The 25198-nt window shown below is 38.8% G+C and overlaps 1 protein-coding gene across 11 annotated transcripts in view; it reads left to right on the top strand.

Annotated features, from left to right (window-relative positions):
• LOC124299065 (tyrosine-protein phosphatase Lar) overlaps positions 1-25198 on the top strand; it is a 471758-nt gene that overhangs the window by 428114 nt on the left and 18446 nt on the right. For all 11 annotated transcript variants that reach the window (XM_046751947.1, XM_046751952.1, XM_046751956.1 and 8 more), the window contains 3 exons: positions 7065-7247; positions 24600-24710; positions 24814-25089. In XM_046751947.1, the coding sequence (XP_046607903.1) occupies positions 7065-7247; positions 24600-24710; positions 24814-25089 (570 nt within the window). The remainder of the gene's footprint in view (positions 1-7064; positions 7248-24599; positions 24711-24813; positions 25090-25198) is intronic.

The raw sequence follows: 25198 nt of genomic DNA, 5'->3' as shown, positions 1-25198 counted from the left end.
CTTGGGGATAATGAATCTGTGACGGATAATTTTTTCCACTAGACAGTTACGTTGGCAGCACAGAGAAACATACAGCGCCACAGTCGGCCGAGCGCGAAAGAAACTCAATCTCAATAAACGTAACATAACCCATGACCGCCGAATCTAATCTGAGAATACCGCGGGAATAATGACTTGGCAGATTGACAGGTATTCTAAGGTTAGATTCGGCGGTCATGGGTTACGTTACGTTTATTGAGATTGAGTTTGTTTCGCGCTCGGCCGACTGTGGCGCTGTATGTTTCTCTGTGCTGCCAACGTAACTGTCTAGTGTAAAAAATTAGCCGTCTCAGATTCATTGTCCCCAAGTGTACCTAACTACCTACTTGCATACGATGCCACAGTCTCTAACCAACTTTCGTGCAGAGCAGTCGACCAGTCCCCTCGATCTGAGTACTCGACCTCTCATATCATAGCTCTCAAATTTCTGTACATACTTTTGTAAATAAATCGCCTACCAGCTCCTACAAGTCTGCGTCGTTATTTGCATTCACTCGCACAATCACGACAACGATCATTTTCAAAGTTGTATTTTGCGAAAAATCTGTAAACTTAGATGGCGTTATCTCGCATTCGAACCCATATACTCATCGTCAGACACGGAGTGCAAACAAAACACACATATCTGTTACACCAGACGATACGGGGTTGATTTATGGCGGCAGGGCATATCAAGGTTTTTTTCACACCCTTGAACGATGTAGATATATGCGCCGTTATTATTTCTATATTTCAGAGTAGCGCCGGGCCCAAGTCTTCGGCATCTGGATGGAGTTAAGCCCTTGCGTAAGGAAGGGAGCGGTGACCGCGTGATACATTCCGCGACACTCCGGCAATATCTCAACGCCGGGCGGGCCCTATTTTTTATTCCGCTTTTCCGATTCTCATGTTTCAAAGATTTTTAAGCCCGGGAAGGACCGCCGGCGTGGCGCGCGCCCGGCATTAAAAGAATCCTGCGGTGCCTCCGGTTCCTGCTTGCTGCTTCAGGAACCGTTGAGACTATACGTATAGTCGTTCCTCTGCCTATTCTTCGCTCGCCGCTTTCTCTTCCCTCTTTGTTCGCCCGACTCTACATCGTGTAACCAAAGTCGTTTGTTTCCTGTACTTTACTTTTTCCCCTCCCTCACCTTCGCTCTTTTTGTCTTATTTTTCCGTTGGTTTTTCTCTCCACTTTATTTCTTCCCTTCTTTCTTTCTTTCTTTCTTTCTTTCTTCTTACTCAACTACACGCTCTGCAAATCGCGACTCAATTGCCTTCGACCGTTCTTCTATTGTTGTCAATCGCTGATGAACGCGATCATACTCAGAGAAAGGATTGTTTGAGTCAACTACCGTTTATTTGACTCTGCCGATTATGGCGATCGAATACGGCGAAAGAAATGCTTTTCCAATTCAGCTAAATATCTTGGTTGAATAGATGGGACAGACAATGTAGAGGTAATACTGGTCATTTACAACTAAAAGTATTATGACGAATTGATCGATAAATTTATCGTTGTATTTCAAATGGGAACATGGCAGTTTAAACTATACGTATAGTCGTAAGACGATGTATAGTAAAAGTGCGCGTGTACCGGAGCTACCAAAATATAGCGTTACGAATTCCTCTACCTTCTGGAAGGTTCTAGAACGAATATAGAGCAAAACAAAAGTTGATCTAGTAAGTCAGTCGCTTGTGTACATTGAAACCAAACGCTGCTCCAAAGCGAAGCCTAATACTCTATACGCCTGTTTACATTCTATATACACCGTTAAATTTAGTAAACCGATAAATTTGACATTAATAAAACTCTTCAACGAACCACAAACTCCATTGTATGCCTTTTGGTTAAACAAATCCGACAAAAATAAGTTTATGTTTAATTATCATACGTAATTTTACATCATACGGAGGGACTTGAATCGGGGACGCTTACATTACTAGTCGTATAACGCTCTTATAACTACCACACAAAGCTAACTCTTTGAGAATATGGCAATTTTCACTGTCTTCTACGGAGCTCTTTATTCGTGTCAGTAATATTTCCATCACTACGAGTTACTCCAATGCGACGATGAATGATACTGGAATTATTTTTAAAAGAATTCACAAGTAAATCTGAGAAATAGAAACACTAATATTAAACTGCACTTGTTTCGGCGAAATTCATATTTGTATGGAATAACTTTGAGTTATCGAAAATCATTTCGATTCTTACGATTAAACATTTGAAACAACATCATTCCCGCTATCGACTCAATTTTCATGGTGATTAGTCGAACTAAATTATCGGTTACGCTAATACAAATTCAGTCATGTCAATAAAATACTATGTATACACAGAACGAGTATTCAGCTCATTGGATCATCGTATATGTTTGATTTTGAAGCGTGGAAATGTTGCAGTGAACAAAAGTTTAATCTACAGGAAAATGATGTATTACATTTTATCGATAACCGAAAACACAGTCAGCTGAAACAACCGTTCCAAGTTAACGTAACGTTTAATTGAATCAAAAGATTTCTTATTGATTCAAGAGGTACTTTATTTCAATTAAGAAAACTTTTCGACGAAATTATACAGTCAATTTAACTTACTAGAAATTTTCGAGCCAAATTCACGATTCTTGAGTCAAATAAACTATGCTTAATTCAAAGAAATAAAGCTCATAAAAGTACATGTCGTTGAATGTACAAATTCTTTCTCGGAGTGTATAAATCTGGCTTCATTATCGACCGTGTCGATGTAGAGATAAGGATGTAACGATTCAAGTGTACCGGCGAAACTCAAAACAAGGACTGTATACAACGTAAAGATAACAGCTAAGTCAGAATGTTAAGAAGATTTCAGTAAATAAATGCAGAGAGAAACAATTTCGACAAGGAAAGACAAATTTAGAAGCATATTTTTAAACTGATACAGTTTCTTCACCGATGATTTATACCTTGAATTTTGCTCAATCTAAATTTGGTATTCCATATTCTGATTACAACTGGTTAAACTTGAAATTAATAATATAAATTACTGTTCAATTTCGTGCAAGAAAAGAAATTTGTTTGTTATGTCTGCCTTTTGGTAGAACATAAATAATACAAGGATAGAATCGAGAGTGTGACGGTCGATTCAGACAAAGAAGAAATGTAGGGTAGGTGGGAAAAAGAGGACTAAATGGCCACCCGGATTTAAAAAATAATGAAAAAAAAAGTAGCATTTTTTTATTTACCGACGTCGATTGCAACGTCACAAATTCATAGACTATGATCCTCGATATACTTTATTCACACTCCATGAATTATAAACATTTCATTCTTTCTGAAAGGGTCCCTTTAACCCTTCACTTCAACTTTGAAAGAGGGTAGCATTTAGTCCCGCACTGCCATATTTCTCTCTCTTTGTCCTCGAAATTATTTCAATAAATCAATGGCGAGTTAAAAGTTACAAGTAACACAACGTTCATTTTAAAATCACGTGGACTTTAATCGGAACAAGAATAGTTGAATAATAAAAATGATGAAAGTCTTGTAAGAGAAGAAAATATGACGAGACAGAAATCGATGAAGAAGTGTTGCAGGCGCGAGAAAAAAATAAAGTTTAACGAAGCGTTGGGAGGAGGAGGAGAAAGGAAGTGAAAAAAAAAAAAAAAAAAATCGAAGAAACGAGACATATTTTTCTATTATATTTCGTTTCATCGGCCGCCATTATCCTTTAGCGACGTTCGCTCGTTGCGACAATGCAGCATCCGAGCCGAATGGCTCCTGTCATCCCTTACAAAATATTCGCTATAGGTATACAGCATTATTTTTCATTGTTTCGTTTTGCTTTACCGCGATTTCTTTTGTGGTCGTTATCGCGTTGTTATCATTCCGTTATCCGCTGTGTGATGCCAATTATGTCGGGGAGTTGCGCGGCCGCCTCGCTACGCGCCCTTCTTTGGCTCCTCTTCGCCTCTCCGTAGCTTCCATGTACCCGACAATAGAAATCACCAGCAGGACTCGGAGCCAAACAATACCCGGTGGCCGGGAAATTATTGTCCGGGAATATAGCCGCGATCGACGCCATTCTCGAGCCAGACTTTGCCCGACGCGACTCGAAGAGAGAGAGAGAGGGAGGGAGAGAGAGGGATAGAGAGAGAGAGAGAGAGAGAGAGAGAGAGATTCTTCCGTTAACCTCCGTGGAATTTGTCTTTTGTGCCTTTTTACCCGCAACACTTGACCACAATATGTCCCTCCGGGTATTTCGCCGAGGATGACAATTTTTTGATTCAACAAAACTCTTCACCACGCACCCGATTTCTTTTCGTACTCATCCACCGCTCCGTGCAGTATCCTTAACCCTGCCGGAGATCCTGATTTCCTCTGTAAGATGACTCGAAAAAAATAAATCTGCTGAGTGGACTGGCCGGAAATTAAAAGTTTTAATCCAGACAATTGAGAAAAAGAATTTTCCGAGGGTACTCGGTTGTGAGGAAAAATATTTCTTTAACCGTAAAATGAATCTTTGATGAAATGAAACAATTTATTTTCTCTTGAGCCGAAAATGCTTATCGTTATACACTCGTATCAAGCGGGAAGTGATTTTTTTCTAATTTTTTTCCTTCGTTATTTTATATTACTTATTGCACACTTCCCGTTAGCGCGTCAAAATCTTAGACTTACTAAACGTCAACACTTTCCTTGCTGATCCAGTAGGTTCTTTTATTTCTGCACAGATTTTCGCAACCTCTACCGATAGTTATTTCCTGGTACTTAGTCTGCGAGAATTATTTAATTTCCAAAGTCGTTGCTAAGAAGTCAGTAAATCGAATGTAAATTTGCACTTTCAAAAGCTCATTTTCAATAAACTTATCAACAGTTGTTGATCATAAGCGTACAAAGAAAAAGATAAAAATTTTCTGTGCTTTCGACTATTACAATTACGGTACGAACTTTCAGAGATCAAATTTTGTATTCTTTTATAAAGAGTTAAGATTACAACATTTGAAACCTGTAAGTCAAGAGCTTTGAAAATCCACCAAAAGTCAATTATTCCGATACGCTAATCACTTTTTTTGTCAAATAAAAAAAAATTCAAAGCAGCATAAGTATAAGTTGATAAGTTATCTGGGTGAACCTGCGACATCCAACTATCGCATCCTCGATCGCAGGATCGAATCACGTTGAGTTGAAGGAAGCAGACGAGATCACCGCTGTTCTTTCGCGTATAAATTATCAGCTCCGGTGAACCGAGTCCGACTAAAACCCTTCCGGGGATCTGAAAACTCGGTCGTGAACCCTCGGCCAACACATACCTGCGTAACTACCCACTTGAAAAGTGAAGTTTGAAAATTCTAATAGAAAAATAAATACCAAAAGTTTTACGGACAACTCTAAATCTCGCCTCGAGTTATCGCCCACGCCTCGCCTCGCTTCACCGCTCGCACTCTTCAACGGCTCAACTTTTCGCTACCCTATTTCCGAGCCTCATTGAACTTGCATTTGTCTCCTAGGACCTCGGATTGCCGGGAAACTGTTCGCCGACGACGCTCTGAATCGGATATTTCAAGGCTTTTTACCTTTTCCCTTTCCCCGCCCTTTTCCTTTGTTCCTTCGTTTCTTTCCGTTTCTACATTCACGGAAGAACCGAATCGCGACGCTATTAAACCCGGGGTCGGAGGGCTTGAGTAACACGCGGAAAGAAAAGAAAACAACGGCTGATCTCCTCTCTTTATATCCTCGCTAAATCTCGATCGCGCGGTTGCATATATCCGAGCTACTTCAGACCCGCTGCTGCAGGGTAAAGCTGGGGGTTGGGAGCGAGGGGTGGAAAAAAAAAAAAGTTTTATACGAGATATTGAATTTTGATTCTATCCTGAGGCCTGCTCTCCACTCCTTCGGCACTGTACCGTATCCATCGCCGTATCGTCGGACTCTTCTCTCCTTTCCCCTCTTCTCCTCTCCTCTCCCCTCATCTCCTCTCCTCTCCGCCCAGCCAACTTCCCCCATGAAATCGAAAGACTGCCAGTATCCACCTACAGAGCCTTTGCTAACTTTTCCTTCCCTGAAGATCCACTGTCCCAGTTCTCTCTGTCTCTCTCTCTCTCTCTCTCTCTCTCTCTCTCTCTTCAACGTGACATTCGTCCAATTCTGCAAGCGCGAAATTATAAACAATTCATTTGTGGGTTAGTCAAATCTTATAGTTTTGTTTCCTTCTCTTTGCATGTTACGCCATGTCACGTTATTCAGTCATTTCAAATTATTTTATCGATATCAGATACAAAACATTTCGTTCAATCGCTTGGAAAGAAAGGATTTATTTCGTTTTTTACCTAATTAGTAACAGATAAAAGAAACATCAATTCACTCACGCAATTTAGATTATTATTTGAGGGGTGGAAATACAAAATGAAAATATTGGAAAACGTCGGTCACAATTTTTTAAATCTTATGCTTAAATAGTATATCGTGTTACAAGTGCGGAAGTTCAGGGAGTTCCGATGATTATAAAATTTATAGCGTGAACCACAAGTGCTACGTTCACGCAATTCAGATACAGTCAATTCGCAAATATGACACACGCTATTTTTTCCGATACCTGTCAAGGAGAGTTTCATTCGAGAAACAACGAAGATACCACTGACAGCGCGAAAATTGACGTTAGGTCACTTTGAAAAAAAAAAAATCGACTTACGCTCAATAACAGAGCGCGTAAAATTGAGCTGCACGAACGTGCGCATGCGCCAAATAAAGTCCTGGTGTGTAAAATATGGCATTTCACTTGCGCGCATGCGCCAATGTTCTTTTGCCTTACTGTACGGAAACGGGGCACTTTGCGCACGCTTCACGCGTATTAAAAATCAAACTTTCCACGCAGCCGTTGGAAAAATATTTCTATGTTCAAGGGTAATTGAATTTTACTACAAACATATAAGTAACAAACATATAAGAAACATCTGATACACCTTACACTCTTTGTAAAAACGAGTGAAGCAAAATCGAATAATTATCATCTTTGAATCGGATCCGTTTTATCGCAATTAATTTTTGGACATACGTTTTTATGCTTACAGCGGAAAATTTGCCTCCCGGTTTTCCGATGATCACTCAGGCGCCCACGACTAAGGTAGTTGAAATCGGGCACAGCGCAGTGCTATCTTGCGCCGCTGTTGGATCGCCAAGACCCATTATCTCTTGGGTCCGAGACATGATGCCCATCGACACGAATAATCCCCGATACTCAGTGCTGGACAGCGGTAAGTGTTTCCGTAGTTCTCTCACTCATTTTCTCAACCTGCATGTAAAAGCCAAGTTAGATGAAAGAATTATCGAGTTTGTTGCGTAGACGATTGATTTAAATCAGCCCAGACATACTTTTCGAACTGTAATCCGCTCTAATACGCAATCAGTTATCATTCTCAACTTCGTAGATCGTATTGAAAAATTTTCATTCCTTCTCCCGGTGGAATCCTTCCTAATTAACGCTAATTGGTCAGAGAAGAAGGAAAAAAAAAGAGAATAAGAGAAAGAAAAGAAGGAAGCAAAGTCGGATATCCCTTAGTTGGTAACACCGTTGAACTTTTAGCGAAGGAGAGTACCGGGTGAGGCAAAAAACGGAAGAAACTCTTGAAAATATTATACCCCGCTCGGCACGCGGAGGAGGTTTGACAAATCGCAAAAGTTTTTCCCCGGTATAGAAATCGCGAATACATGGAGTATACGAATGTGGATATCATTTGAACGGCTGGAGAACGTATGTGTGCAAGTAATGTATAGGGGTGCACGTCAAACGAACGTTACCGCTTAATTTTTAACCTCGTTATTACAACGCGCGTATGCGGCCAAGTTCTGCTGCAGTGCCAATATCGCCCTACTCGCTTCGAGTCGTCGATAAATTGATTTGCATCGTCGTTAGCGCTATTACATTCGCACATATTTACATTATCAATGCAAATATAAACGCTCGATAAACCATTAACGCTGTATGTAGTTAAGCTACACCCTTCAAATCGTTCAACGAACTTCACTTAATTGTGATCGAGTGTTTCTGATTTAAAGGTTATAATACACGACGTTGCTTTTGATTTGAATTTGTTTTTTCTTCATAAACGCGAAAATGAACCAAATAAAACTGTACTGAGAAAAACACATCGGTCAACCATGAGTCGACTTGCACTTTATGCAATTATATTAAAATATCACGCTTGAGCACTTGGATTACTATAGATCTTTTATCGATTGATGTACAGAGTTTGAACAATATCAAAACGATAATCGACTGTTCTGCAAAATTTTAAAAATTGTCATTCCACTTTCGAACAATGTGACCCGAAATTGAGAGAATTTGTAACAGAGATGCTATCTGTCTCTGAAATTTCTGGTGCATCCAATAAACGTAAATTGCATTCGGAATTACCCAAAATTACTTGAAACCAATGACAAAATTTCGAATCACACTACTAATTATCTGAAATTAGTAATAAACTCAAAGTCATCGGAAATCACTCAGTCGACAATTTTTATTGAACCCCAGAGTGTATTTTTTTCAAGACGGATTCTCAGATTACGTTGATATCTTAGTAAAACCTTTTGCGTTACTTACTTTGTCAACTCATTTATCACAATTTTACAATCTCGTATTGGACACTCCGTACATTCGTCATCAATGTGGAATAGAAGAAGACAAATGTGAAATCACGCAAGACCTTCCGAAGTCACAGAGCACAGAGCAACGTATATATTATACAGTGTTTTGAAGTAGTAAAAGTTTTTTTTTTCTTGCTGGAACATTAACTTTTACCGTGAGAAAATATCCATCAAAGTTTAAGGTTTTTAGCTCAAGTATAAAAGGTTCCTAACAGCACGTGACTTTCTCCCATTCTCACAACGTGCGAAAAAACGTACTTAGTCTAGTATCTTTTCGGAATTTTCCAAAATAATCACGAGTACCGTCTTATATGAATATAATAATGATGGATCGTTAAATTATTTTCAAAATTTTCTACTAGCTTTTACCACGTTGGATCAATAAAAACCAGATCTTATCAGAACCAAAACTTTTTTCAACTTTATTAAATATGATGGACTAAAACCGATCTTCTAAGATTTACGACAAAAAATATGTTACTATTTATATTTCAACGAAGCCAGTCTGGTTATGAAACCGTACTACAAAGTGATTTTAGAAGATTTGACGGACAAACTGGAATAAGTGTACTTCGTTAGACGTCATTTAAATGGGAAAGAGCGCGTGAAATAAGAAACCTCGTGGATCTGAGCTGAGAATTCTATAATTTGTAAGAATTAATTTTTAAATAAATTATTTCGACAAAAACTATAGTTTTGACCTTGTTCCAGTGGTAAAATAATTTTTACCATTTCCTTGCAAACTAACGAACCGGAAAACCCTGCACACAGAGGGAAAGGAATTCTTGAACCGACAAAATAGATTTTCTTGGAGTCCATTCACTTCAATCTATCCCTTATTTATCCCTTATTTTGTTTGTCAAAATGAGTTAGTCAAGCGAATTTCTTAATTCAACAACATCGTTTCTTGTCGCGATCGAGTCAAGTATTGATTCGAGCGAACCTTTCGATGTGTTTCCGAAATTCGTTCGACTAAATATCATTTCATTTGAAATTTATGTATTTTTCATCCAATTCGGGTGTTCGTTGACAGAAATAATTAGATACTTCAAATAAAATAAGTACATGAGCCAGCCGACAAAAAATTTGCAACTATCTAATGCCATTCTTAGTTGATCCAACCGGAGCCTGTTAGTCGTAATTGGTTGAATCAGTTGCACTAATTTGCTCACGAGGTAAAAGTAACATGACATGCTTTGGAGCAAGTAGAGAATATGCTGATCGTCAACTTCGGTATATCAGTACTATAAACGGCTGCTAGGCGGTGAACTTTCTCGCTACGGAAGTAGCTTCAGAGATAGTCATAAAGCGGGGTAGTTGGCTAGGAAATCAGATTCGGGTAACGTAAGATGAATTTATAGTCAGACCCACTGAAAGCGAGGAAAGTATCACACCGAGTTTCGAGTCATCGAATTTGATATTGACTACAAACAGACAAAAATTATTGAAACATGTTCAATTTATACTTGTACGTATACGACAATAAGTTTTCGGGTCTTACTCGTTAAATATCGGGTAAATCCTACAAAATATTGAGTCAACAAAATTATATAAATGATATCTATAAATGAACTCTCATGTTCAGTCAATGCAAAGGATTTTTGTAACAACAAACTTCATTACCCAATTCAACCATTGAACTCTTGACTCAACAGAACGTGAATTAAAACAAGATCAATTTATTTTAATACAAGAATGTCATATTTTTAAAACAACACGATTGAGGTGCGTTCAAGCAAATTTTTGGTAATTTCAATCACCACATTTTCTTGATAGAAAATTCGCATTATTGCTAGGAAGAACTCGTCTTATCTTGAATAAATTGATAGTCAGCATGGTCTGATTCGAAGGCTTGATTCAATTCTGTATTAAGTTGTCAAAAGTATTTTCGTCCGACAAAAGTGTTTTGTTAAATTAAGGAAGTATTGGCTAAAGCATTTAGTTGGATCAAACGAATATTACTTGACTCAAACAATCCTTTCCCCCTACGTGTGATATTTCTTTTCCTAGAAACATTCGCACGGTGCTGATTGTAGAAAGAGGAGTAGAGCCTAGAGAGTAAAACCTCCAACTTTCCTCGAGTTCGAGGTCTCGGGAGTCACCAGCATGGAATAGTGTTTTTCGATACTAGTGCGCGAAGGTGGCAATGCCCGCACAAGCGTGAAGGCGCATTCACGCGAGACAGGCATTGCCAACTTTCGCGCATGTATCGAACTCTATTTTTTGCTACACCTGTAATGGAAAGTCCGACATACGCGATTATTTTTACACGAAACCACGGCACGATGTCTGTTCAGTGACGATGGCGAGCACGGAAAAGAGTAACAAACTATTCCGTCGGTGGCGCTAGTGCAGCTATTTGCGAAATGCGCAACTGTGGATAAAAGCGCGACCGTCTTTTTCGCACACCGCTAGCAATGTGCGAAGGTTTTTTTCTCACACCTCTAGCAATGCGCGAAAGTTTTTCCCGCACATGTGTATAAAAGACTAATTTCGGTGCTTGTAAATAGTGCATAAATATGGACTTTCCATGCAGGTGTTGCAAAAAGTATTTTTCAAAATTCGTTCCGACAGGACGCGTCCCGCGATACGTACCTACAAAATATCGCGAGGTACAAAACCCTTCTTGCACCTCTGCGCCGTAGCTCCGCTCGAAGGTGATATCAAGTTTCAAAGATGCCTTTGCGAGACTCGGAGCGAAGAGGGTAGGAGAGGGTGTCGAACACGTCGTGGTTCAGGAAGTACGTCTCAGGATCCACTTTAGCGCGGCTAGGTGTCTAGTTGCGTTCGGATATATAACGCGTGTCTTCCTCTACGTGCGCCTACTCTCCAGAGTTCCCGTGCGAAGGTTTGCCATCCGTACTTTCGTTCTGCCAAATTCGTCCCAAGAACGATATATCCGTACCAGAAGTTTTCCCCACACGTTTTTGTACCCATACGTGTCCTTGGGCCGATCCACCAAGTTTTTGTCAGCTTTTTGGGGTGGGAATTTCTATCTGACTGCAATTTTGGTGTGTCGTAGTGTACATTCAAGCTTTATCATTTACGAGAAATATGTTTATCAATTTTATCCCATTAATCAACTAAACCTGTGACTTCAAATTTTTTGCACTTTTTGTAAAACAAATTTTTTTTATGATCTGGTGTGTTTTTTGCATGGAGAAACTGACCTTTTCAAATATGAAATTCATTCTCTGGTAAAAATTCCACAAGAACTAACAAAAAATATATTTTCCGACATTTATAGTCACTTATATGCGAAAGCTAACCAAAATATTAATTCTCAGGATTTGAACTGAATACTTTTTTAGACTTAGACGAAAAGTGAATCATAATTAAATCGGTGTAGATATTCCAGGGACCTCAAATTTTCTGAATATATTACTTTTCACTATAATATTTATAAATATTGATTTGATTATAGTTCCCTCTTCATCGCTCTCTAAAAATTTTACAATATATTCCAAAGCACCTACTTTTTCAGACTATAAATAAAACGAACTAATTTTCCGGTCCTTCCCATGTACAAGACTAAAAATGCCGAAAATGCGTATTTCTTCACAACTGATCTTGCGGAGTTACGATAAATATATTTCGTATGTGGAAATATTAGACACTTTTTGGAAAAAAAAAAAACAAAAAATCACGTCAATTTTTATTTATTTTCCAACGACAAGAAGTGCTAAAAATATAAGAGATGAGGTTCAATTGAAAAATGGGTTAAAACTGATTAACGTGTCTCTCGTTTGAAAGCTTAAAGATTATAAGATTCCAATATTTTAGTGCGTACGCTTCGTCGTACACTGAGAGAAATTTTTAATTCCGGTTACCGCTCAATCCTTGACTATTTTCAGTTTTTACCACAATCGAAAAATATATTTTTAGGTACAAAATGAAAATTAGTTTTCTAGCTGTTACCGGAAAGTCTAGTATCCGTTACTATTCTTTCTCATTACGATCACTGTTGCTATATTTTCTTGTAATTGTTGCGAAAATTTAATGATTTTGCAACATTAAATTGACGTTAAAGCCTTATTTAACTAAAAAAGTAGAGTAAACCTCACAAACTGATTTTGTATAGTTACGCATACCTCGTTTTTCGTAATCCCAACGAGATTCAAAGAGATTTTTTAACGATACCTGTTTTACTGAATTTTTCTAGTTACTATAACAAATGAAATTTTTCTTAGCGTATCCAAGCTGAAGCCAGATTGAAATTTCTACTCTAAAAAAACTGGCCAAACGTTCCCCATGCTCGTCTCACGTGTACAGAGCTACTCTTGTCATCTGCGACAAAACTTCACCCATTCCTTCTCCGCTGAGGCAAACTTTCAGCCGGTGCATTAATACTGGCGATAGGTATATATAATCCCCTTTGTTTAAAGTTATTGATCTCACGAGATTTAACGGCTCAAATAACCGCGTGCGTAATCCTAACCATACGGGTTTTGGTACGACGAAGTTCACGAGCCAATTAATGCGCCCTTTGATCGGTTCGCGATATTTCCGAGGATCAACGCGAAATGCGTAAAAAAAGAACCGCTTCAATTTTCCATACATGATGAGGGTTGAATATGAAGAAATATGCGATTTTCTACTCTGCAAAAATCGAGGGTTAAAATGAAGTTCCGGTGTCGATAACAGCTTTGAATGGTTTGAAGGTCGAAACTTTTAACAACTAAATCATGTCTTCGCTGCCATAAGTCAGAATAACCGAAAATAACTTTTGCAACGAAATTTCCTCTTTCGGTCATAAATATAAATTTTCCAAGGTCGAAATCCAAATCCACTTTAAAAGTTCGGGTTAAAAAGTTTCGTTTATGTTCAAAGTCGAATGCTATTAGGGCTCAGCTTGACGATACATATAAGCAACGTGGAGCATATTTGAACTTTAAAATCCCGTTTTTCTTCTCGAATCAACCTCTTCCAAAAATGTTGGTTTCAGAACATTTTCATAGATATTTAACCCCTTATCGTTAGGTATTTTAGTTATAACGTTTCAATTTCAGAGTTTAGTGTCTTTTGAATACTTACATAGACTTTTCGGCAATCGATTCTCATCATAGTCGGTATCCTTGAAATAAAAAATGTTGAAACAATGTAAACTTGGCGTTAAAAAACTTTGTACTTTGTCATAGAAGCTGAAATCTTCGGAGTAACTGATTCCTTTCGAATCCACGGTATTTGTTCGCCAGTTTTCGTTTACCTGCAATAACCACAAGCCGGTAACTCTTGTTATTTCTGTTTAATAAATCACACACGAGAGAGTATTTACTTATAGTTTGATAATATTACTGTAGTTTCCGCACAGCTGATATTAGTCGATACGAAATTCTTTCCGTTTCTCGTGTAAAAGGCAGTTGAGCGTTCGGAAAACAGAGCTGCTATTTGTTTTTCCGCTAGAAATTCTGCTATGTGGTAAAAGTTAGAACAAGGTACTCGCGCTATTTGGTAACAGCTTTCACCCTAAAATATTTTTCAAAGTTCATATGCAAAAAAATTTCACAATCTTCGATACCAAAACTAAACAAAATGTTCATTTTCAATACCGCATATGACGAATGCCTACAATTTTTAACTCGTGTCGGTCTCTGCAAAAAAAAAAAATCGCTCCCAGCGATTCGTCGAGTTTTACTCGATGATTTCATAACATTAAAATTTTGGGTGCTGGTTTATTCTTCAAAAATTACGGAAACAACTGACTGGCGTCCGGGTTCGTTCGAAATTACTGATTTTCATTTGAGATTCAACTTACTTCCAAACGAAATGAATCCTGTATTCGTATTCCAGTTTTCACTGGTTTTTCATACTTCTCCTTCTTTTCCTCAATTCCTGGTTATTATTATAGTAAATTTAACGTAATACCCGCTCCCCTTACATTTACATATTATTGGATTATTCCGCGTCGAGCACGAAGGTCGAGCTACGCAACAAATCCACATATTTCCACAATTCTTTCTTATTTTCTCCTCACGTTCTCGCCTTTCTTTTTGCACCCCGCAGAGGGTCGGGTGAAGAAATGCCAACCTGCCTTGGAAATCCGAAGATTTCGCTATGCGCGTGCCAGTCGCTTGTCTCCTCATTCCGAATGCCGAAATAAGATACTATCTCAGGCACGAGTTACAAATTATATCATCGACAAATGAAGAAAGAAATCCAAGTTCCCTCAATTCAGACGGTCTAACTATTCCCTATAAAACGAACCCCGTATCTACACACAATAAGTAAATCGATCATGATAAATCTCGAATCATATATTACCCATGGTTCCCCGAAACTTGTCAAACTTCCGTCTTTTTCGCTTATAATACCACTGCCACGCGAAGCACGTCGAATTCAATAGTTAAAAAATTCATGCACGTTTAGCATGAAATAATAATTATACCAAGACATGATAATACGGGGTAATAGTCCGTTCTACCGACGAATTAGACCCATAGTAAGAAGAAACTGAACCAAAAAAAAAAAAAACTTTCGTTTTAGCGGAATAGCTTTCGAAGAAAAGTTCGAGCTATAAAGCATCCCTTACATAGATAAACGTAATGTGCTCACAACCACCATCGCGCACTTGCCCCCGTATACAAAATACGGGGATACGAACACATCCACATTTCTTTTACCGAGAAGTATAATATCTATATGAAAACCTCGGTTATATTGCGTCGGTAAGGGAGAATACACGCGAATATAAACTTAGGTCAATGCGAATGGTTATGTAGCCGAGTCACCGCGTGCGTGAGAGATACGAGGGGTGTGTGACACTGACTTTCACTCCCTACCTCCTTGCCTCTCTTTTTCTCTCTCTCTCGCTTGCACAAATGTTTATTTAAACTGAAACAAGAAATACCGTTATAATCTAATTTAATCCCCCCTAGTCAATATTTCGCTAGTATTCGTCTAAAAGTACCAACTGTATATTCCGGTGGTTCTTAAAAAGCTAATTTTTGAACTTTGACTGTCTTCCCACCGAATTGCCTCCAAATAATTAAAAACTAATTCCCCAATTTAAAATTTGTTTTTTATCTCGACTCTAACCCGTGCCGCCAGAGGATTTATTTCCCTGTTTAACCCTTTTCAAGGAAACCGTAAATCTCCGAAACAGATTTTGATGAGATTTAATAGAGGCGGGCTTCTTAGATCGCTGATTACGAATCTAGTTTTGAAATTTGGAAATTCAAAATGGTCGTTCCAATGTGACCGTCAAACATCCCAAAAGTCACTTGGTACTGCTACATTGGATCCGCTATTTTGAATTACGAAATTTCGAGGCCGGATTCGTAATCAGCCATCTCGGAAACCTATCAAATTTCTTCTAAATCCCTTAGGTAGATTTACTGATCTGTTAGAAAGGGTTAAATTGCAAAGTCAACCCTCTGGCGGCACGGGTTAGAGTTGAGATGAAAAATTGAAAAAATTAGGACATTATTTTTGAATTATTTCGAGCCGATTTGGGGGGTGAGTAAAGTCGAAATAAAAAAATGAACTTTTTAAGGACCACCATATTGTACATGGGAATTCATTATTCATGAGTTGTAAACAAAAATATTACATAATCGCACGGCCTCACTGGCATCAATCCTACGATGATATTGTAAGCCATGAAGCATCCCGCATCGGTACACGAACGGAAAGAATTTTAATCAACGAGTAATTGCATTGCGAGTTATATAATATGCACGATGCTTGCCCTCTTATTTTATTTCATATCATCGTGCCTACAAAAAGTGGTAAAAAAGTCACCTGTTTCATGTGACCTGAATTCATTTAACTATGTGCTATTTTAATCAAACGAGGTGCATAGCGTTCGAGATTTATCCTCATCTAGTTGAAAGAGGGTAGACGAACAAATTTGAATGAAAAAAAAGTATATTAATTTGCACTACTATTAAATCGATCCAGTCTTTATGGGGGTTTCCCAGAACAGTAAAAAATTATCATTTTTGGAATGGAATAAAACAGAATGTATTCGAGAGCCAAAGTTTCCGCTTTGAGACCAAAAGAAAAAGTCACAGCAAAAAGCCAAATTTCAATTTATCAAAGATCCGTTCGATAGAAGCTTAGAAGATATATTGACGATTCTAAAGTCTTGGTTTTTGTATTTTGGATATTCCGTTCACCTACAAACGTGGTTACCGTTTTGCCGATCGGTTGCCGCAAAGCTCCGCTTAAACAGACATACAGGAGTCGATTTTTGCGATGACTTGAAAAACTTTTTTTGTATTTTACAACGAAAATCCGCAGCTTTCAAATGGATTTTGGTTCACTTCATTTCTACCGCAGCTATAGATCAGTCAAATGTGACGCAAATGCAGAAGAAAAATTTTTTGAGAAAATCTTCCGCTGTAACACCGGCAATAATATGGAAAGCTCTGCCTCTTGAATTCCTGTATTGCTTTTAATCAAAATTAAACCATCATTCAACCCTTTAAAGACCGGACTACAAGATCTCGTACGAAAATAATATTCCGAAGTTGGTTTTTACGTTCATTTTCAAGGCGTTCCTAGGCGCGAAATTAGAATACTGACGGTACAAGTAGCTACACCGATAGAACTTAACTGTTACTATCTAAGAATTTCTGAATAGCGTTTGGAGTTCGTGGATCACCAGTGACTCGTTACACTGAGAAAAATTTCATTTCTTATAGTAACTAGAAAAATTCAGTAAAACAGGTATCGTTGAAAAAAACTCTTCGAATATTGTTGGAATTACGTAAAACGAGGTACGCGTAACTATTTTGCGCTATTTTCGATCCATTTTTGGTAATTGCAACGCAAAATCAGTTTGTGAGGTTTACTCTACTTTTTCAGTTAAATAAGGCTTTAACGTCAATTTATTGTTACACAAGCATTAAATTTTCGCTACAGTTACAAGAAAATATAGCAACAGTGACCGTAATGATAAAGAATAGGAACGGATACTAGACTTTCCGGTAACAGCTAGAAAACTAATTTTCATTTTCTACCTAGAACTATATTTTTCGATTCTGGTAAAAAATGAAAATAGTCGAAAGACTGAGCGGCAACCGGAACTAAAAAATCCTTTCAGTGTAATCTCTAAAGGCTTGTTAACAAGCCCTCAGTAGAGTAACAAGCATACGATAAAATCATTATGAAAACGTTATCTTTGCGGTACAACTCGAGTTGTAATTATAATTAGTTTAGGCAAAGAACTTGGAATTATATATGTCGTAAGTATTTGTCTATAATTCATTATCCTGTGTGTGAACCTGCGATCTAATACCGGCACAACGAATACAGTCCTATTGTACAATAAATTTATATCTATCTATGTATCTACCAATCTAATCTGATGAAAGAACCTACGCCCTTGGATAAAATTATACGTATACGACTTAGGCCTGTAAACGAACCCACGTATATGTACGCAGATACGTTATACGTTTCGAGTTCCGTTGGCTGATCGCTCCGATATTAACGCCAGGAATAATTGTCATGCAGGATAACACGCACAGTGTTCTACCCGAACTCGCATTAACTATACGTCAAATGTTCGCCGCTTGGTGTATTTATTCTTTTTTTTTCTTCATTTATATATACATACAATGTGTTTTATCAAGTGAAACCAGAATTTTTTAAACTAACATATCGTTCTTTTTGCCATGCTTAATCACCAGATTTGGCAAATTCAACTTTCTTTCTTCATACGTGTATGCACTGCTGTCAATTTATAAAACTACATGTGTATATTATTTAATTTTCCTGTTTTATTTTCTTTCTATTACGAGGGCTGGCATGCGTTTTATTTTATGCGCACGATATTTCACAGTGACATAGGAATGATTCGATATAACTTTTGGCATGTTTCGTTGGAAGTTAGCGCCTCTCGTACCGGAAAGATCGATAAAAATTATCAGCTGTACTTGCAGATTTGCTAATCTAGTAGTAAAACTAAAAGTAAAACGTATTGGCTTTGGTCTAAAATTGATAGAAAATTTTATAAAAATCACTATGATGCAAATAAAATACTGCAATAAGGAAGAGTTTCATAAGAAATAAAAGAAAGACGTTATGAAGAAATAAAAATTTAAACGCCATAAGATTTGGACCATACTTGATGGTAATTACACTAATTGGATTGCTTAGTATGGTGATGAAAAGTACCACATAAAATACTATCCTTACGGCTTATTTATTCGTCATATGATGTGATGATCTAGTTTAAAACCCATATATAACTGTAAATTACCTATAGAATATAAGAAAATCATTGAACATTAACAGAAATAACACGATGAGACAGAAATCAATGAACATCAATTGAAATCACGCACACTTGATATCCAAACAAATGTACAACAATGACGCAAACGCTGTTAACCAGTGGATGTCGACACCGAATCATAATTTTTGTCGCGCCCGCGTTGTAAGACGTCGTATATTTGGCACTGGGCTGAAACTGAAAGCTCATGAAATTTCACCCATTAAGCTTACGCCCAGAGCCAACACAGCGCCAGATACAACTTACCCCTTCGTTCATGCCTCTGGTACACGCATACAATCCCCCCCCCCCCTCCCCTATAAGGGTACCTACTGCCTAGAGATGAAGGCCGCTTAACACCTGTGCTCAAGCACGCCAAGGCGCCGGCCCACCACCCTCCCTTCGAGCCATTAGCCCCTGCATCCCCCCCTCGTACCTCAGGGACTGACTTATGACGGTGCCGCAGAGGCTCGAGTGAGTTACCCCGTCGATGGTAATCTACGGGGGCGGTATAGGTTACCTGGGGTGGTTGCCGAGGCTAGATCCCGTCTTCGTATACCAACCCAAACGCGGCAACACCCCGACGTGGAACCTCCCCGACGATTCTTCCCGTCTTATCTTGGGGGGCGCAACCTACCCGCACCTCGGCCTCGTGGAGAGGGAGAAAAATGTCGGTGCACTTATCAGCTACCCTGTCTTCAAACCTGTTCGACGAGATACCGAACAACTATATCTACAGGCGCACGAAGGCGGAGTAACGCTGGCAGTCGGCCCTACCGATCGCGCGTCCTGTAATACCTTTGAGTTTCATTTCGCAAAGGACAAAGGGAAAGCTCGTTGGAACAAAGTTGATGGCGGGTGAACGATTAACTCTTTGATGGACGTCTGGCGACGCCCTTCCATTGAAGTCTCCCTCATTTACATACCAACCCGTTGCAGATCGATTCGTAGAACACTTAAGGGGTCCACGAGCTTTCAATACTGCTTTTCTCAACTCTCCAGATTAAAATTCATATTTTTTCAATTTCACTAGATCATGGTCAGGGCAGCAATCAGTAATCCTCGATGATAAATTCTCACATGATCGCAATATGATCATAGAAGAGGACTGCCATAAACGGGAGGTTTTCAAATAAACGCCGCAGTATGTTGAGCTGCCTACCACTTAGGGGAATAAATATCGGTATGGGTAGGTAGCGCGATTAAAGTCCTTGCGAACGAGCTGGAACTGCTCACTTTGTGCGGATTTGGCCAAGTTGTTGTTTCTCTGTTTATAACGTACGCTTAAGTGATCAGTGATCGCGTTCCGGAATCGCGATTATATGACTCGACTTGACTAAAGTGACGATGACTCGGTACACGGAAAAAAAAATTCAGCTCGTGGAACTAAATATTAGATAGTTACTTGTAAACAGTTCGTCGAACTAAACGTTCTGTTATTGGAAGAGCACTGCATGGTTCGTATAACTGACTGTTAGTCAGCTGTCATAGCTGTACGTTGTTCAGCTCTCTCAGCTAAACAGCTTCGTTCGACGAGCTAGACCAGAATTTTTCGGCTCCGCTCACAGCGCTTATTATTAAATAGTACAATTATATTGCTATTAGTATTATTTTTCATCATTATTATCATTATTTATTCAGTGTCATTTACATATTTGAATGGACTATTTAAACAATTCTCTATCAACTGTATTTAAATCATACTCATGAAATTTGAAGGTTATGAAATATGTCAACGCACCAGAGCACAGCGCAACTTACAGCTCTTAGAGCAAAACCATTCAGCTGTGAGAGCTGAACAACTTGCAGCTATCAGAGCTGACTAATATATAGTTGCTGTAACTACAAGATAGACCGTAGAGTGCGTATAGTTACTGGAGCTGTAGAATACAGCTCGCCGAACAGAATTTTTTTTTCCGTGTAGGTCTGTTTTACCGATTTTTATTCCCCTTAGGTCTGGGCAAGCCCACATACTCCGACGTTTACTTGGAAACACGCTGTATTATGTTTTATTCTCATTGCCAAGCTTGCGATTGAGTCGACAATCTTATTGGCACATCTTCGGGATAAGAACAGTGGCCCATCCAAATTACAGCCGAATCATTTCAGCGGTTCGACTGGAATCAACTCGCGAGAAATCCGTGCTCACATACATTCACTTCTGAAAATGCTTAGCAAACTTTTTCTTGAGTGCTAAAAATAATAAGTAAGTAAGTAAATGCGATAATCGAAATCAGGTACTAGTCTCAAACTCTGATTCCAATGAACCTAATGAACATTTTTTTACACAGTAGGAACATTCAGTGTAGGTACACGCATTTTTGTATTATTCAAACAAACCAAATACCAATTAATGATCAAAGTGGCAGCAAGATAGGACCAACGTTCAAAACGGTATATCTCGCAAACAGCTTCCGTAAATTGATTTATTACAAAAACTGAGCGACATTTCTAACAAAAACTCCGAGCTTCCGACAACGCCACTTCGCGTCTAAAACGTCAAATGTCGTGAAGTTCGTGAGCATATCCAATGATACTCAAGTACATATTTGGTTTGAAAATGATTCAAGTTTTTTACAATGTATATTAATTTGACAGTGTTTTTACGGATTCAAATTTCTACCATCTAATGGCAACCCTGAAAATTCAAACGTAAAGTTAAAAAAACTCATTTCTTAAAACTTATCGCTTATCCATGTACCTAATACTTGAATTTTACTGTTCAGCTTTTTACTAGCGTTACGCTCTCTTCCCATAAGGTGAAACATGTATGGTAAGAGGTTATAACTTTAAAATCCGTTTGGAAAATACAATAAATTCCTTCTTCGGAATACATTTTCTAAAAACAGAAACGTTGCAACGAGAGGATGAATTATACGAAAGAATTTATAAAATGAACGGAACGGACAATGCATTCGATTCTCAACGAGTGAAAAAAAATCGTCCCCGTTTACGAATTTCTTCAAAGTCCCTAAAAAATTGTCATCCCGAGCTAATCTTACCTTTTTCCTGTGAAGTGGCTTGGCCTTATAGAGCATGAAATAAATTGTAACGAGGGTTCGGAAAGGTCGGCCGAAACGTCGATTGGTGACTTCTTTGATTTCGACCTAATCGCTAAGAGGAGACCCTTCGGTGTATCGTAGTGAACGTTTGCATGGTGAATGCTCATTGAAAAGGGTTCGGCAAAGGCTTCCGCGAAGAGTATTTCCGATCATGGCTCCCATTTTCCGCGCTCCCCGCAGTTGTCTCTTGGCCATATCCACAAGACGAACAGAGCCGCCTCCTCCGCATCCGTCTTTCGGATTCGTAAACATATTTTCCATTAGAATATTTGTGTTTTACTTACGAGAGAAACAGGAAAAACGAAGAGGGTGCCTCGAACGTGCATCCTGCTCGCGCCCTGCGTTCGCCTACGTAATATTAAATCTTCCAAGGCAGACATTTCAATATTCGTTCAGAAGTTTGCAAGAACGGCTGCTGTAGCATCCACGGGCAGGAATATAACTCAACTATCAGTTTTGCCTTTTTTCTGCTTTCCAGTTGTTGTTGTCACCTTGGTACGTACAATGATTCCTATCTCGGCCGCCATGTTGAACTTGGTTAGTTGAATATAAAAACATTTCCGCAATCTTTGAAAATATCTTCACAGCTCGGATATTGGGTTTTAGTTTAATAATGCAGTTGGTCCGAAACGATTTTTCATCCTCCACAGAACACCGAACTTTGTTTATAATAATTCAGCCTGCAAAGACCGTTGAGGAGGTACCCTAGTCGATTTCAACGTTGTCGTATATATCTCCAAGGATTGGAGTCCACAAATTTTAAATGTAAAAAAATCCTCAATAGCCGCATTCTATACGCAATTCTAAACAAAAACATTCGAATGCATTCTCATTTGAGGAAGAAATAAAGAAATGGCATGGATTCTACGAAATCGCAATAGTGAATTCGTAGAATTAATGCCATTTCTTTATTTCTTCCTCAATCGAAAATGCATTCGAGTGTTTTTGTTCAGAATTGCGTATAGAATGGGGCCGTTAAGCCCTTTTTCGCGTTTCAGATACGTGGACTTCGATATTTCGAGATATACACGTCAACGTCGAAGTAAAGACATCGCAAGGTTGTTCCAATGTTACGAAAAAATCCTCATATACGTATGCATAGATAGAATTTCTTTTTGTAAAACGGATAGCTGCTCCTTGACGTTGACCGTTGCCTACTCGAAGGTGCGATATGCAAGCCCCTTGACAACGAACACCATTACAAATGATACGACACAGTGGCGGTATCGCAGGGCGGTACCAGCCAAGCACTCCATCACTGGGCGAACAAAGTCACTATCATTGCGGATCGGAATACGTTATGGTAGACGACCGGTATAATTTGCCGTGACTTGGTACTAATGTAATGACTCTTTTCTTCGCGAAACACAACCATTATATTCTAATTAGAGAAATAATTAAGTCGCAATTAGTAAGCTGCCGTTGTACGTCATAAATAATTAATGACGAAACACGCGAAGGGTCGCCCAGGGGGTGAGCGGCCGGGGGAGGCTGGTAACGGTGCTGGTTTAACCAAGATTATAATTATATACCCCCACCGTTGACAGATAGGAAAATATTGCGAGATAACAATATCTATGTATACAGCGTATGAACGCAGGCATCGAGCCGAAAAGAGGATATTTTTTGCTGCTTCGTCCCCCCGGGGATCGATATGAAACCTTGCGCGATTCTTATTTTTTAATTTATGTTTCACTTTTCCACGTCGCGGAGACGAGCCAAAGTAATTTAATCAACTCCATCCTCGGTATCCCCTCGAACGCTTGGTCCCTTGGTCGCTGCGATAAAACACGAAATTTCGAAGAGCGTTAATAACTCGACATTTCAACCTAATCCCATCATTAGCTCTTACTATGTATTTTTTTCCCCCCCTCTTGCTTTTTTCTTTATTCTTTTCCTCCGCTCTCGTTATCTTGACAGTTATTTCGATGAACGCTTGGCGGAGAACGCTATGAAGTATTTGACAAGAGAAAAAAAAAAAAAGAAAAGTATAAAGAGAAGAAGACTCACCCTCATTTTCTGAAACGCGGTAATCTGTTTAAGCGCCTTACCACGCCATTCTACAACTTTTTTTTTTTTTTTTCTTTATCCCTTCTAACCCATCAACCCCAAGTTTTCGGTGTCGTTTGCTTTTTAATACTGCCGGTACAGGCTGACCCATTATTGTCTGATGAAATCCCTACTCAAATTCAGTCAGGTTTTCCTTTATTTATTTGAAAAACGTAATCACTTTTCGATCTCCACAGGAGTAGATCAATTCTTCAAAAGATTAATACCGAATCTTCACGAGCTCGGTGAAACCCCTGACAAGTTCTTACACGCTTCGTTATTTCCATACCCTAGTACCAATCAATGCAACAATAACTGTAGCGCAAACCTTAAATATTACATCCGTCTTGCAAGTATATTACGAAAAATTTATCTCTTCCGATTGTCACGGTTTCTTTTTCACTCATAGAATTACTATTATATAATAATGAGAATTAAGTTGCAATTACAGAACACAAAATTTGTACCGAAGATGACCCGATTGGTGTAATGATAAAATTGCGAGAACGTTAAAGAAGAAAATAGGCAAAACTATTACTACTTTACCGGAGAATCCTGAAAAAAATATGTACCAGCTATAGCAAAGTCTTGTCACGAATAGCTGCCACCTAAATATTGTGACTTGATTTCAGGAGCTCTTCAGATCACTGGATCTCAAGTTGAGGATCAGGGGAAGTACGAATGCGTCGCAAACAATTCTGTGGGTACGGAATACTCCAAGTCTACTCTGCTCTACGTCAAAAGTAAGTTAGAAGAACGACTGACCCAGGGCTGCAGGGTGTACTTCATGCTTATACCAATATTCGTGCTTGATTAATTCACACCGTACATTTATCAATTATCCAGTTCGTCGTGTATCTCCCCAATTCTCCATACCTCCGCCTGCGGTGAACGACGTTGTTCTCGGCGCGTCTTTGAACATCACGTGTGTGGCTTTTGGCGCCCCGATGCCATACGTCAAATGGCGTAAAGATCCAGCCACCGATTTGACACCCGAGGACAACCTGCCTATCGGGAAGAACGTACTCTACTTAACCGATATTCAAGAGAGCTCGAACTACACTTGCATTGCTGCCAGCGATCTGGGAATCATTGAAGCTGGAACTATGGTCAAAGTGCAATGTGAGTTAACAGAACTGCTGAGCTTTTGGAATAAGACGAGCTAATGCTTCAACGAAGCAAATTCATTTCAACTACTTTGAATGGCAACTAGTTTTCTTTTCCTGGGTCT

The sequence above is a fragment of the Neodiprion virginianus genome, chromosome 2 (genome assembly GCF_021901495.1).
Source record: "Neodiprion virginianus isolate iyNeoVirg1 chromosome 2, iyNeoVirg1.1, whole genome shotgun sequence".
In the NCBI taxonomy this organism is placed as follows: Eukaryota; Metazoa; Arthropoda; class Insecta; order Hymenoptera; family Diprionidae; genus Neodiprion; species Neodiprion virginianus.
The sequence above is the reverse complement of the archived record's forward strand: the minus strand, read 5'-3'. Positions and strand labels throughout refer to the sequence as shown.